The following is a 14,074-nucleotide window of genomic DNA, read 5'->3' on the forward strand; positions in this document are numbered from 1 at the left end:
CTGGCTATCTAGGCTATCCTACATGCCAGGGTAGCAGCCAAAAGCACTCAAAGTTGTTGGTTTTTGATGGTCCTTCTAATTCGAGCTTACTAGATTTACATACCAACTGTTGGTTCCTCCATTCAGACTACTAATATATTTTCCGTTTATCTATAAAGCTGCCTATAATCTATTATTTCCTTCGGCTTTCTATCAAGACCACTGTATCACAAGATATCATCCAACATCATGACTTCACACGCGATCAATGGAGCTGGAGCCCCTTTGCCTCAAGCGAAAACTCTTCTTATACATATCATTGACCATATGGCCAAAATAATGCCGCAAGCTCTGTACGCCGAGTTTCCTATCTCGCCAGTGACCTATGATGAAGGCTTTCGCAAAGTCACCTATAAAGATTTTGCTAATACTATTAACGGAATTGCATGGTGCTTATATAATAATCTTGGGGCGGGAAAAGAACTCGAAACTCTAGCTTACATTGGCCCCAATAATCTCATTTACCCATCGCTCATCTTCGGAGCTGCCAAAGCCGGGTACAAGGCAAGAAGACGTAAAGATAAATCTCGATCTTCTGTTGAACATTTCTCTCTAGGTGCTTCTTCTATCGCCACGAAATAGTGTCGCTGCTCAGCTTGATCTCATAAAGGTTGCAAAATGTAAAACTTTCATTACTTCTGGTCAACCACTACCATCCGCGACAGCAATTCTAGCTGCTGCCGGTTCTGCACTGCAAACACTGGAGATTCCAATTATTGAAGATCTTTTGACCACTCCCTCAACACACTATCCATATGACGAGACCTTCGATGAAGTTTGTGATGAACCATTGCTCGTCATGCACACTTCAGGGTCAACTGGCTTTCCTAAGCCCATCAGCTGAACGAATGGCTTCTGTGCAGCCTACGCAACGTCATTATCATTGAGCCCTCCAGCAGGGTTCGAAAATGTAGATAAAATGTACGAGGGAAATCGGATCTTTGTGATGTTTCCTCCTTTTCATGTATGTATCTTCCTTACTAATGATGAACTAAATTTGACCCTGGCTGATACACAGACGTAGGCCGCCTACATCGCGCATGTGATTGTAAATGGAATATCATTCCAAAGTTCCGTGATTCTCCCACTACAAGCTGCAATATCTTCAGCACAATCTTTATCCGGGGCATTGAAAAACAACAAAATTGATGTTGCTTTCGTCGTGCCACCAATCTTGGAGGAGATTAGCAAGTCGCCAGAGCTCTTAGAACATATTTCTACCAATCTCGATACTGTAGTATATTCAGGAGGAGATCTACCTCTTGGTTGTGGCAATATCGTGGCATCTCGGGTGAAACTCATCAATTTTTATGGAACCACTGAAGGCGCAAGTCTTCCTTTGATCTCTTCAACTGAAGAAACGACACGGAAATATTGGAAATATCTTCATATACATCCCAGCGCAGGAGTAGAATTTCGCCCTTATAACGACACAGTGTACGAATTATTCATTGTCCGCGAAAAGAACTTTGAAAATCATCAGCAAATCTTCAAGACGTTTCCTGATCTTCAAGAATACCAGACTCGCGATTTGTTTGTTCCTCACTCCTCGAAGCCGAACCGCTGGAGTCATTATGGAAGATCTGATGACATCATCGTTCTCGTAAATGGAGAGAAAACATACCCTGTTCCTACTGAGCAACATATCCTATCTAGTCACCGAGAGATAAGTGGGGTGATAGTAGCCGGCTCTCAACGTTTTCAAACCTCGCTGTTATTGGAAGTCACGAGTAAAGAGGAATTAACGCTCGCGCGTAGACTTGACCTAGTGGAAACTATGTGGCCTTCGATCGAAGAGGCAAATGCAACATGCCCAACGCATGCGAGAATAGCTAGATCTCACATTCTTTTCGTTTCATCGGATCGTCCTATGATCAGAACACCCAAAGGGACCATTATGAGAGCAGCTACCCTGGCGCAGTACAAAGAAGAGCTTGATGCACTTTATGAAACTGCGGACCAAACTTCAATCGAGTCCAGTACGACTTTAATCCCACACGTAGATCCTCATAACTTTGAGAATTTGATCTCGTATCTGAAGAATACTATCTCGACACTTACAGGCTTGACTTTTGACGCCGAAGACAATTTTTTCATAATGGCATGGATTCATTACAAGCTTTGATGTTTATACGCAATCTGAAGCGCGTTTTCAATCTTCCGCAATTGGTCGTCAACGATATCTATTCAAATCCATCACTTATATCACTCGCCCGAGTCTTGCAACATTCCTTGAAACAAGGAAAAGATCTGGGCCCGCCGCTAATCGCCGAAGAAGCACGTGTGAAGAATATTGAACATTTACTTGCGGACTATTGCGGCTTAAGTGATGGTATTCCTCCTTTGGAATATAGTCCTGTTTCATCGCCAAGAATAAAGAGTGGGGGTATTCTTCTCACAGGCTCGACAGGTGGGCTAGGTTCTTATATCTTACAGAGACTCTTGACTACAGCTACCACTGCGCATATTTACTGTCTCAATCGATCCACCGACAGCAAATCTTTGCAGATTGAAAGAAACAGGATTCGAGACTTGCTTACAGAATTTCCAGAAGATCGTGTTACATTTCTTTCTGCCGATCTTTCAAAGTCTAAGCTAGGGCTTGGGGATGAAGTCTATAATGGTCTTTTACAGAATGTTACGCAAATGATACACAACGCCTGGCCGGTCAATTTTCATATCAATTTATCGTCATACCATCCACACCTTCTAGGAGTCGTCAACTTGGCCAAATTTGCGAGTGAAGCTTCCAGGTCGCCATCACTTTTGTATATTTCCTCCGTCAGTGCAGTATCCAGCTTCGCCTCCATCGATGACTCAGTCAGCAGGATCCCAGAAGCAATCATTCACGATGCCTCGGCGTCAGAGCCGATGGGTTACGGTGAGAGCAAATACATATCAGAACGAATCTTGGACTACGCGAGCAAGAAAATTCAACTCCAAGTTAACATTGCACGTGTTGGTCAGATATCCGGTCCTATCCAAGGGCCATCTGTATGGAGCCGACATGAATGGTTTCCAAGCTTGATAATTTCCTCTTCTTTTGTGGGTGCGGTGCCGGATTCTCTAGGATTAGATTTGGATAGGATTGATTGGATACCTGTCGATGCTCTATCTGAGATACTTGTCGAACTTTGCCAAATTCCACAGCATGATAGAGAGATCGATGGTGCAAAAGTGTTCAATTTACTCAATCCATACCAGGAAGAGTGGGGAAATCTTCTACCAACAGTTATAAAATTACTCTCTTCAGGCAGCAGTGCTGAAACCGGAATTGATAAAATAAGCTTCGAGAGCTGGATCCAGAAGGTGGAAGGGACAATGGATCAGCAACCTTTTTACAGCATAGAAGAGAATAACGACAAGGAAACACATTTTAATCGTCTGGTAGAATTAAACCCAGCAATCAAACTAACTCATTTTTACAGAGCAGAAGAAAGAAAAAATGAGGGCAAGAAGTGGGAAACCGGAAGAGCGCAGATGCAGAGTGAAAAGCTCCGGAACTTGGGGAAGATCGAGAACATCTGGTTGGAAAAATGGATCAAGACGTGGGTGAACAATAATTCCAACAAGGCGTAAAGAATTCGGGATGCTGGAGAATGAAGTCTTGTCCTTTCAACAGTTTCTTGAGATAGTAGAAACTAGGCTTGGTGCATATCACCCAAAATATACAGTCATTTCAACGTTAAGTTGCCTGATCCTTCATATGAAACTTCTGCAGACGAACTCGGCACTACCGTCCGTAAGGAATGATACAAAGAACCAGAGTCCACTACAAGAAAACGTATTTGTTAATTAAGTCCTTGGGAATGAAAGTCCAGAATCGCCACAAACTGCGAGGAAAGTGGAAACCCCCAAAATTTCAGAGAAAACACTGGTTTTTAAAAATATTTTGCTCATCAAAATGACTTGAACCCATTAATAAGGGACTGAAAATCAGTGAATCACTGGATTCAAGTATCAATTTCATTAATCTAGGGATGGAAACTATCAATAGAAATGAAGAGCCCCTCTACTTTAAAGAATTCTCCTCCCGAGTTTTCCGATGACCAGTCATTTACCTTCAAATTACCAAAACATAATGAAACAGCATTTCATACACGATATTACTATCAGTTACCAATAAACAGCACAATTTCCTCTATATCCGCGTCAATTATGATTACAACATTACCAAAAATTCCAACGCGTTCCCCTCCCTTGCTCCATCAAATTCCACACACCTCACTCCAGGAATGCAATATTACCACCCCGATAATATAAGCCCAGGATAACTGTCCCTCCAGACGTCCATGGCAAAAGGTAAATTTATTGCACATCAAGAAATCTCTGCAAATATGACTACTACAGCAGCAGCTTCAGGAATTGGCGGTGTAACTGATGGGGGAGGACTTTTTCCTACGTTTGTTCCGAGTGATATTGCAGGTCAGACTGTGTTTGGTTGTCCTATTGTATGTTGCTATTTCCTCTTTCGTCGATCTCAGTCATATGGTTTGTTGTTCTAGGAACTGTCTAGTTACTAACAGTATTGTTGCAACAAAGTCATCTTTCATGTCCCTCGATGCCAAATGTCCCATCACCGGTAGCGGACTCCCTGCATGCGCTACACAGACTGCTAGTTTTGACCAGCCTTGCTGTGGCTCTTTGAGTGCCTTTGCGACTAGTGTTGGAGATTGTTATAGCAGTAATGCACCGGATTGCTTGAATTTAGAAGGTGAGTTATTTTTACGCGTCTTTCACATCAGCCCTATATCGAGATCATTGGAATCATATCCACCAAGAACACAAAACTAGTTGAAGTGACTACTAAACCACCCCAAACTAACAAACACCAGAACTCACTCGCAGCCTAACAGCCTTCAGCGCCACAGCAACAGATCAACAAATCACCAACCCCTGCGCAATATTCGCTTCTACAACTAGTAGTAGCAACCCTACCGAGACAGGAGGACGAACAACCGAGACAAGTGGATCTGGAGACTCTGGGGAATCTAGTAGTCCTGAAGAGTCCACTCCCACAGGATCTGCAACCGATAGCGCCAATACTGCTGAAAGTACAACGTCCAACTCTGGAGCCATGAAGGAGAGAGGAAATATGGGACTGAAAACGATTGCTACTTTGGCGTTGGTGGGAAGTTTGGGGGTTTTGTGGTTGTAAATGGTGAGATGAAAGGTGACAAGAAAAGAGAAAGAAGGGTTTGGTTGATGGCTTTACCGGTATGGATGGTGTGGGTGCTTGTTGTTGGTCTTTGGGACAAGGATGAGGGCTTGAGTAGAGATGAGAGTGGCGTTCGGTTTTTGGTTTGGTGGATGTTATGTATGTTGTCTTTTGGTATTGTAAGTGGATTTGGAATTTATGTTGGTGTGTGTTGAACATTGTTGATTGAATGGCTTCGTTCAATTCTCTTGTTTGAACTTCGGTAGTTTATTTGGAAATATATCTTACTGGACATTGACTGCCTGCTTGACATGTGTTTTGCCTCTTTCACTAGAAAGGTATTAAACTTTTGCTCACTAATCTTCATCTCAGTAGAGAGATGGTTGAATCTTGTATTGCTGCATTGATGTGTGCCAAAATGGCATCTGTTTGAAATTTCTTGTATTTGAAATGATACATAAATACTAGAGTAAGCATAAGCAAATGCTATACACACGTTGTCCAAAGGAGAGTCTCTCAAAAAGTCGCGTTCAACAGATCCATCATGCAAAAAGCGCAGGCAACATATAAAATCCCAAACACCAAATCCCATATATGCGCCCATTTACCTTCCCATCCATATAGACCATCATGATCGTTATCATCTTAACTCATCAATCATCAGGGTCCAGTTGTTATCCCCACAAAGTTGTGTGTGCATCAATCAATCATCAACCGTCACAATCCTGACGCCCGCCCCCTTCTTCTCCCCTCTACCAAAACTAAAACTAGACGGGGTGGGACTTTTCTTGACCTCCACTCTCATCTCCTTCCTCTTCTCCACTTCACTCACCAACTTCTTAAAGTAAACTTCCGCTTGTATCGTAGCACTGTAAGCAATCGGAGTCCACTTCCACACATTTCTCATCTCTGCATTCGCACCCGCTGCCAACAATGTCCTTAGCACCAGCATATGTCCATTACTACTTGCAAAATGTAATGCCGTGTTTCCATCCACATCAGCATTTGCAAGAACTGCTTCCGGATCTTTGTACACCGCAGCACACGTCAAGAGGATTTGTAAACAAGTATCATGACCTCCACGACTGGCATACATGATTGCATCTCGACCTCGGATGTCTCTTCTGAGAATACCAGATACGGAGGGACCTTGGGAACAGAGAAGATTTACGATGTCGGTGTGGCCGGCACCAGCAGCCAGCATGAGCGCAGTTTGATGTTCTTCATTGAGCGAAATGGATAAGGATTCATGACCGAGAGAGAGAAGGAGAGATGCAACCTCTAGATGTCCGAGAGAGGAGGCTAGATGTAGAGATGTGTTTGAGAGACCGTGAGGTGAGATATCGGGATTGTGAAGGAGATTGGGATGGGATTTGAGGATTCGTTTTACGAGAGACGCATCGGGTGTATGGATTGCGCGACGAAGACGGATCGTGGTTTCAATCCTATTCGGTAAGATTAGAAATGGGCTTTCGCTTGTTTGGATTGAAGAGGGGAGGATGTTGATGTTGTTTGTAGAATTTGTTGGTTCTTCAATCAAACAAAAGGAAATAACTTACATATTCTCAGCATAACTACTCTTTCTTTATACCTATAAACAACAAGCACTCTGTAAATAAACAAATCGATTCAAACCCGTTCAACGCCAACTTGATACTCTTGATGTACTTCTGATCTCTGCAGCTGCCCCGCCAACATTCAACGGTCCTCGCAGTAGTGTATGACTTCCCCATACTTGGCGATCCATGTTGCATTGATCGCTTACATAATCACGATTATATTTGCGCGTCATAGCAACGTTTTACGGGTTCGCGGAAACTATTATTATCATAGACAACACCAACACCATACGAGTATTCAATAAATCAATTCCTATCAATTTCATATTCTACATTCCACATTCCACAATCCACCACAATCTTTCTAATCTTCATCTACAATCCAATGCCTCACCCTCGTTTCGACCCTTCTCTCGCATACCTTCCCATCAAAACTGTAGTCAGCGCATCCTTTCTCTATCCTTTCAAAGGCATCTTATATTTCCTCTCCGATCGCCAATTCTATCCTCTGTTTGGCAAACGATTGATTCCCCTCACCATAACATCAATTGTTGTTCTCGGTCTACTATTTACTTTTACATATCTACCGCAAGTAGCTTTTCTGGCGATATGGCATGGGCCAGGAGCATGGTTTAATGCAGTCTTTCTTGTGCTCGGAGAGGGACAAGTATTGATCGCGTTATTGTTTGAAGCATTATTGGTAGATGAAACATTGGTAGATGTTTTCGATGTATGTATTCCTCCTTCCTTTGATTCGCAGAACTAATGGAATTTAAAACAGGCAACACTTATTAAAGAGGGACTCATCGATCTCGTTTCTCCTTCACGAATGCTCAATCACGATGCCCAAAATGAAGTTAAAATGCTCGGAAAACCAACCACATCTGCGGTTTACTCGCCATTTTCTTTTCGACAAATAGCGGAATTTGTTATATTCCTTCCTCTTAATTTTATACCCGTGATTGGAACACCTGCTTTCTTGATCTTGACGGGTGCGAGAGCTGGTCCTTTACATCATTGGAGATATTTCAAATTACGGGGTTTGACAAAGAAGGAAAGAAAGAGAGAAATCAATAGTAGGAAGTGGAAATATACTTGGTTCGTTATTCTGATATCCATATTGGAAACGAAGATATACTAATAGTAAATAGGTTTGGAACAGTTGCTTTACTACTACAACTTGTACCTGTGCTTTCGATGTTTTTCCTACTAACTTCAGCAGTTGGATCGGCATTGTGGGTGGTGAAATTGGAGGAACAAAAGAGATTGGATGCAGCGGATAGGTTGGTTAATAATGCTGGGCTTCCTAATATTGGAGAATATGATGAGGAAGCACCTCCCCCTTATGCTGATGACCTTATATAGTTTTGATATTAATTAATATCCTATTAGTAATAAAGATCATGTTCTTACTTATTCTTTGTCCAGCCTCAGAAAGACTCTCCTTCTCACAGTATGTGATTTGACCAATCCTGTTTATCCACCAGTGCCATATAACCTAAGCTCACAAGACAATCACATCCGTCACTTTCTAGAATATATAATAATTCAGTAATACATGCTCACAATACACCTTTTTATCCTAGCTTTCTATCAAAATTAAAAGTTCTAATCCAAACACCCAATAATAATAAATCAAACCCTTCTATCATCCAAACCCAAAACTCTCAACTCCCAGCTCTCAAATCGAAGTCCCTGAAAACTCCCTTCCCCTTATATATTCATTCAACCATACAAGAAAGCAAAATCTCTTACTCTCACTCTCACTACCCCTTCCTAATCCACCAGTCTAACGAAACGGGGCGGAACATTCATCAATCCCTTAATCCCTCAATCAGGAGACCATAAATGTTTATACTAAGCTGGGTTGAGTTGAGTTGAGTTGAGTTGAGTTGAGCTAGCTAAGAGGTATACGATATAGTAGATATAAAGATATAAATATGTAATGAGTATCTGAATTGAGTATTTAGATATATAGATATGTATATATATACAATAAAAAGTATACAAAAGTATATAAAAAATTAAAACAATAAAAAATCCATAAAAAATACAACATATAAAAACGATCAATCTATCCAATCAAATACTCCTCGGTAAACCCAAACTCCAAACCCAAACTCGAAACGAGAAATTAAGCGAGAAATTTCTCATCATCTAGGTGACTGGGTGATCTTGATCTTTTGATGATGGGGTGGGTATTGTTTGGGTACTGGGTGGTCGGGTACTGGGTGATGTAGATAGATAGATGGATAGGCACTTGAGATGAAATTTATAATTTGTATGGGAGATGGGAGATGGGAGTGAGGGAAGAGAAGGGATACATTGTAGTGTTTATATGTATGTGCATGTGTATAACTATGTGTAAGTCCATATACAAATTCAAATTTTTCGATAATTGTATAGTCATTATGATCCATCTCTCATTCGATAAAAATTCATTCTACCCTCTCCTACCCCCGCCCATCCCTCCTCCCCCTAACAAACCCACCCAACCCCCCCACCACCCTCCCAAACCCCTGCTCCTCCTCCACCACCCCCCTAACCCCCTCTCTAATCCAGCCGGCTAGCTTCCCCCTCACCCTCTCCCCCCTAAACCTCTCATCCACCATTAAAATCCCCGCCCAATCTCCTTTATGTCTGATCGCCCTGCCTACACTCTGATTCACCGCTCGCATGCATAAATTTTCGAAAAATTCCTTCGCTTCTTCTTTTGCTTTGTGGGCGATCTGTTCTTTAATCTCTTTCGGAATCTGTGATTCGATTTCCGTATTCCCTTCTTTGCCTCCTGCATCCCCAGTTTCATTTTCATTTTCAATTTTACTCCCTCCATCTCCCAGCCCCTTCAGAGAAGAACGATAATCCCCCGATAACCGCTGAACAGCCTTCTCCTCGACAAACCTCAGCCGTCTCCTCCACTCCGCCGTCCTCGCATTCGGAAACGGCAACCCAACAATCACCACCGCCCTCCCCAACTCATCCGAGAAATTAATTCCCTCGCTCAATTTTCCCCCCACAACACTAAACAACAATCCACCCTTTCCCTCCTCAATCGCTTTTCCATATCTCCTGAGTATCTCTTCCACACTTTTCTCTTTCGCTTCCCGCACCACCGTTTTCTTTTCTTCTAATCTTTGGAGGATGGATTTGGGTTTACTGGTACTATTACCACTACTACCATTCCCCTGACCTACAACCGCAAAGCGCGCAAGAATCGTCTCCAAGACCCTATAACTGGGGAAGAAAACCACCACGCCCCCAGGAACAACCGTGCAAACATTCACGAGGACTCTCCCCAACTCATCCATCATCTCCGCGTTCGCGCGATTTTCAAACGTCCACTTGAAGGGGTATCCCGTGGGGCCTTTGGAGACGACGCTCGCGAAGAGGTTTCTGGATGGGATGACGTGGCCGCAGGAGAGAGTGGTGATTTTGTGGGCGGGGATGGAGGGAAAGAGGATGGATGTATAGTCTGAGAAGGGGGACATGGTTCCACCTGCGAGGATGACGGCACGGGCGGAGGAAACGATGGAGTCGAAGTGGATGGCCGGGTTGAGGAGTTGGAATTTGAGAGTGATGTCGGCATCGTGTTTGAGGAAGAAGAGTTGGCCTTCGGATGTGGGGTGGGTGAGAGCAAGGAGGAGAGATGTTAGGGTATGTAGAATGGGGGTTGATTTGGAGGTTTCTTTGGCTTCAGATGAGGAGATGGAGGTTTGTGGTTGGGATTGGGATGTTCGGATATAGTCGGTGTAGCATTCGACTTTGCGTGCTAGTTTACTTTCTTGGAGATAACGGATCAATTTGAAGAGATCGATTTGATCGGCTCCTTTTCCGGATAGGAGAACTTTTTGAGAGATTACTCCATCTACTGCCTATTTTATTTGTTAGCTATCGTGTACCTATTAATTCATCTCGTTCTCTTTCTTCACCTCCTCAAACTTAAATCCAAACTCCAAAATAGGGAGAACAAAACTTACCGACCCCTCCAACATCCTCACCAAATAACCCACCAAACTATCCACCACCCTAATCGTCTGCGCCACATAAATCCGATTCTTCCCCCCCAACCTCTTCGCAAACTTCCGAAAATAATTCCCCAGCATTTCCTTTGCCAGCCTCAACTCCCTCAACTCCATTTCCGTCCCATAGATCCCGGAAATCGCATCCATCAAATTATGCGCCTCGTCAATAATCACCACATGTCCCTTCAAACTAATCCCAAGCGCTTCCCTTGCGCTCTTTTGCAAAAGTAACGGATAAGGCAATGTGACTATTTCCGCGGGTTTGATGGCAGCTCTCGAAGCATAGTATGGACAGATTGAGATTTCTTTCCCCAGAGAACCCATATCTTCGATGTCGCGGATCGTAGCGAGTGCATGATCGCGGAAGGTGTTGACGAGAGGTTTGTTATCTTTATTGGGGAGATGAGGACATTTTTGTTCTTTGGGGGTTGAAGATTGTTGGAGTTCGGCGCAACGTTCGTTGATTGCGGTTACGGAGTTGAGTTTATTTACTTTGGGGTTTATGCAGAGATTTTTGCGGGAACCGAGGGTTAGATGCTTGAGGTGTTCGTGGAGGGGTTCTCGCTTTTCTTCTGGTGATTTCGAGGGTGTCTCTGATGGAGGTATAGATGGTGGGAATTCTACTCGTCGAAGTTCGTTGATGAACTGGGTTAGTTGAGAATGAGTTCTTGAACAGTAAAATATCTGTTACCTATTAGTAATTAACATGAAATCATCAAAGTTCATAAAAACCTTCATCTCATCATCCTGTTCCTCATCTTCATCTTCTACTCCTTTGCTCCACAACCCAACACTCTTCTTCAACTCCAACGTTTCTTTTGAGAAAATAGTTTCATCTCCAGTTCCTTTCTTCCCACTACCACCAGTCTCCCCATCACTATCCCAGTCCTCCAATAGAAACTCGTCTTCATTTCCACCAGCACTTTCTCCCTTCATATCCTCAACCCCATCTCCCCCAATCTTCCTTCTCTTCCCACTCCTCCCATCACCTTTCCCGGCCATCCTATCTCTCTCCTTCCTCTCTTTCTCTCGAATTCTCTCCAATCTCCTCTCCATCTCCTCCCTCCTCGAAACCAACTCCGTTTTCCTCCTCTCCCTCGCCGCCTCAATCACCCACTCCGGTTCCGATGAGCTGGCGAGCCCCGAGCCAGTGAGACCCTCCCCTTCATTCTCAACCACCCCCTCAAAAGCCCTCCCCTTCCACCCCCTCAACCACGTCACCCCCCCACAAATCAAACTCAAGCTCTTCCCCGTCCCTGTCGGACTCTCCAAAATCCCAATCTTTCCCTCTTCCAAAACATCCCACACCGTTTGCATAAACGTTTCCTGGATCGGATACGGGGTGTACGGGTGATGAAAATCTCTTTTCCCATCATGGATTTCAATTTCCGTATCCATACCCGAGAGCATGTTGGGGAGATCCATTGTTTGCCTGTTCTGAAATATGAAGGTGATTTGAGAAATTGATCAGGAGTCCGGTGATCAATCTCCAAAAAAGAAACTCGAGCAAGATCTCAAGACTTAAAAGCAAAAAGTTCGTGAGTCTCTAGATACCCAATTTCCTTTCAATCAATCTTTTACCTCGTGGCTCGTGGCTCGTGGCACAATGATATTGATGTCTATCCCGGTATTTTCAAGGGAGACGCGCTTTGTCCAAATTTCGATTCGCGAAGTCACGTCTTTTGGCGCAAAGTGTAATCTATGAATGACAAGTGGATATATCTACGTAGTAAGTAAGCATCTATTTCCATGCAATTACTGTTGGGAGATCGATTGACAAGTCTGATGAATCGTAAATTGTATACGTCCACGCAAGTAGTTAAAAGATAGGAGTTTATTATCTCGTTCACACAGAGAAGGCACTAAAGCTGAAATACGGTTGTATTAATTCACTACATGAATCTCCCAGGAGCTACTTTTTGACAACCTTTGATATGATCAGTCCTAGAGGCAGAATATGCAAGCATGAATTAAGTCATCGAAATGTCATATGGATATTATACCATGCCCGCTATCTAAAGTTACACCCATGATTTCTTATGCTCCCTCATCTATGCATATCATTTTTCTACCCTTCCATCCCTCCATTCCTCCCATCAATCAAGTATCATGCGCAGCCAGACACAATATCCAGCTTACACGATGGTCTCCAACTCTCTAGCATAACCAAGGGTATTCTCAATAGCTGTCATACTAACTTCCTTCTCCTCGGCAACCTCTCCAGCTTCCACATTAACACCATTCTTCAACTTTTGATTAGGGAAGTATATCCGTCCATCTTCAATCAACCATCCTCTGTGTTGCGCAAATTGTACTACTGCTCCTTCTGATGGTAAGAAGAGGAGGTTCTTTGTGGATGAAATAGGTAGGGATGGATATGCTGTTTCGGAGGACGAAGCAATTTCAGAGCGAATTTGGTTAATCAAGATCTATGCGTAAAGTGTTACTTAGTAAGCTTCTTGGAATCTGCAGTAACAGCACTCTCTTCCAACCTTGCGGCTGATTGGACAAACATGACACAACGTAACAACTAGACCAACATACCTCACTGAAGACCCCATACTCCTCACTCGGCACCTTACCACCCTCCATTGCCTTCCAAACCAAATCATAACTACCCTCCATCAACCATCTCTCCAACTTAATTGGATATCCCAAATATTTATCTTCCTCAACCCTCTTTCCACCATCCTCCCTCAATTCCAAGCCCTCCAATTCCGTGTGAAAGCCCGCATAATCTCCCTGTGTCAACAACAACAAAAGATATAATCCTGTGATCTTATTCTTCTCTCCCGAGCTCTTGGCGCTAAATTTGTCGTCGGGAAGCTCGTAGTATGGAGTTAATTGATGAACGTAACGTGTGAAACCAGCTGGATCCTTTGCCCGAATGGAAACTAGAGCACCGGTTTCGAAGACTTCGCGAGCGAGGGATAATATGGAAGGTGATGTTGATGCTTGTGGAGTCAAGGCATTTAATTTGAGAAGTGTGAGTTTGGCTTTGGAGAGGAGTGATGAGCTCTCTTGGTAGGATGTAGATGGAGATTTGAGTTTTTGAATAATTGTTTGAAGGTCGCGTTCTGACATCTTGATTGTTCAAGTAGTAAATTTGTTTGTTTCGTCGTAAAATTTGGAGAGGAAATGGGTTGTTTGAGTGATAGGGCGAAGAAGTTGGTATGATTGTAATTCGAAGCTTTTGGAGATGGCAAGGTAGCTGTGGAGCCGCGTTGATGGAAGCAACCTTGAGACGCTTAGTCATACTTTACAACCTGAGGCTGGTCAAAGCTCATTCTGAAATC

The 14,074-nt window shown here is 43.3% G+C and overlaps 6 protein-coding genes across 6 annotated transcripts; 3 read left to right on the forward strand and 3 right to left on the reverse strand.

The window, feature by feature from the left end:
* Positions 1-228: 228 nt before the first annotated feature.
* Positions 229-3,618, forward strand: EAE97_008457 (uncharacterized protein; the record flags this gene model as incomplete). Its single annotated transcript, XM_038878972.1, has 4 exons — positions 229-536; positions 622-814; positions 1,064-2,070; positions 2,124-3,618. The coding sequence occupies 4 exons, from the start codon at positions 229-231 to the stop codon at positions 3,616-3,618; spliced, it is 3,003 nt and encodes a 1,000-aa protein (XP_038730054.1).
* Positions 3,619-4,376: 758 nt separating this feature from the next.
* Positions 4,377-5,197, forward strand: EAE97_008458 (uncharacterized protein; the record flags this gene model as incomplete). Its single annotated transcript, XM_038878973.1, has 3 exons — positions 4,377-4,490; positions 4,582-4,753; positions 4,875-5,197. 3 exons carry the CDS (start codon positions 4,377-4,379, stop codon positions 5,195-5,197), a joined length of 609 nt encoding a protein of 202 aa, XP_038730055.1.
* Positions 5,198-5,900: 703 nt separating this feature from the next.
* On the reverse strand, positions 5,901-6,951 carry EAE97_008459 (uncharacterized protein; the record flags this gene model as incomplete). The annotated part of the gene is made up of 3 exons (XM_038878974.1): positions 5,901-6,642; positions 6,757-6,780; positions 6,833-6,951. The coding sequence occupies 3 exons, from the start codon at positions 6,949-6,951 to the stop codon at positions 5,901-5,903; spliced, it is 885 nt and encodes a 294-aa protein (XP_038730056.1).
* A 190-nt stretch (positions 6,952-7,141) lies between these two features.
* Positions 7,142-8,121, forward strand: EAE97_008460 (uncharacterized protein; the record flags this gene model as incomplete). Its single annotated transcript, XM_038878975.1, has 3 exons — positions 7,142-7,486; positions 7,538-7,854; positions 7,908-8,121. The coding sequence occupies 3 exons, from the start codon at positions 7,142-7,144 to the stop codon at positions 8,119-8,121; spliced, it is 876 nt and encodes a 291-aa protein (XP_038730057.1).
* Positions 8,122-9,209: 1,088 nt separating this feature from the next.
* EAE97_008461 (uncharacterized protein) lies at positions 9,210-12,188 on the reverse strand (the record flags this gene model as incomplete). The annotated part of the gene is made up of 3 exons (XM_038878976.1): positions 9,210-10,628; positions 10,734-11,462; positions 11,511-12,188. The coding sequence occupies 3 exons, from the start codon at positions 12,186-12,188 to the stop codon at positions 9,210-9,212; spliced, it is 2,826 nt and encodes a 941-aa protein (XP_038730058.1).
* A 725-nt stretch (positions 12,189-12,913) lies between these two features.
* EAE97_008462 (uncharacterized protein) lies at positions 12,914-13,862 on the reverse strand (the record flags this gene model as incomplete). The annotated part of the gene is made up of 2 exons (XM_038878977.1): positions 12,914-13,207; positions 13,323-13,862. The coding sequence occupies 2 exons, from the start codon at positions 13,860-13,862 to the stop codon at positions 12,914-12,916; spliced, it is 834 nt and encodes a 277-aa protein (XP_038730059.1).
* Between the last annotated feature and the right edge of the window lie 212 nt (positions 13,863-14,074).

This window comes from Botrytis byssoidea (assembly GCF_014898295.1).
Source record: "Botrytis byssoidea strain MUCL 94 chromosome Unknown BBYS_018, whole genome shotgun sequence".
Taxonomy (NCBI): Eukaryota; Fungi; Ascomycota; class Leotiomycetes; order Helotiales; family Sclerotiniaceae; genus Botrytis; species Botrytis byssoidea.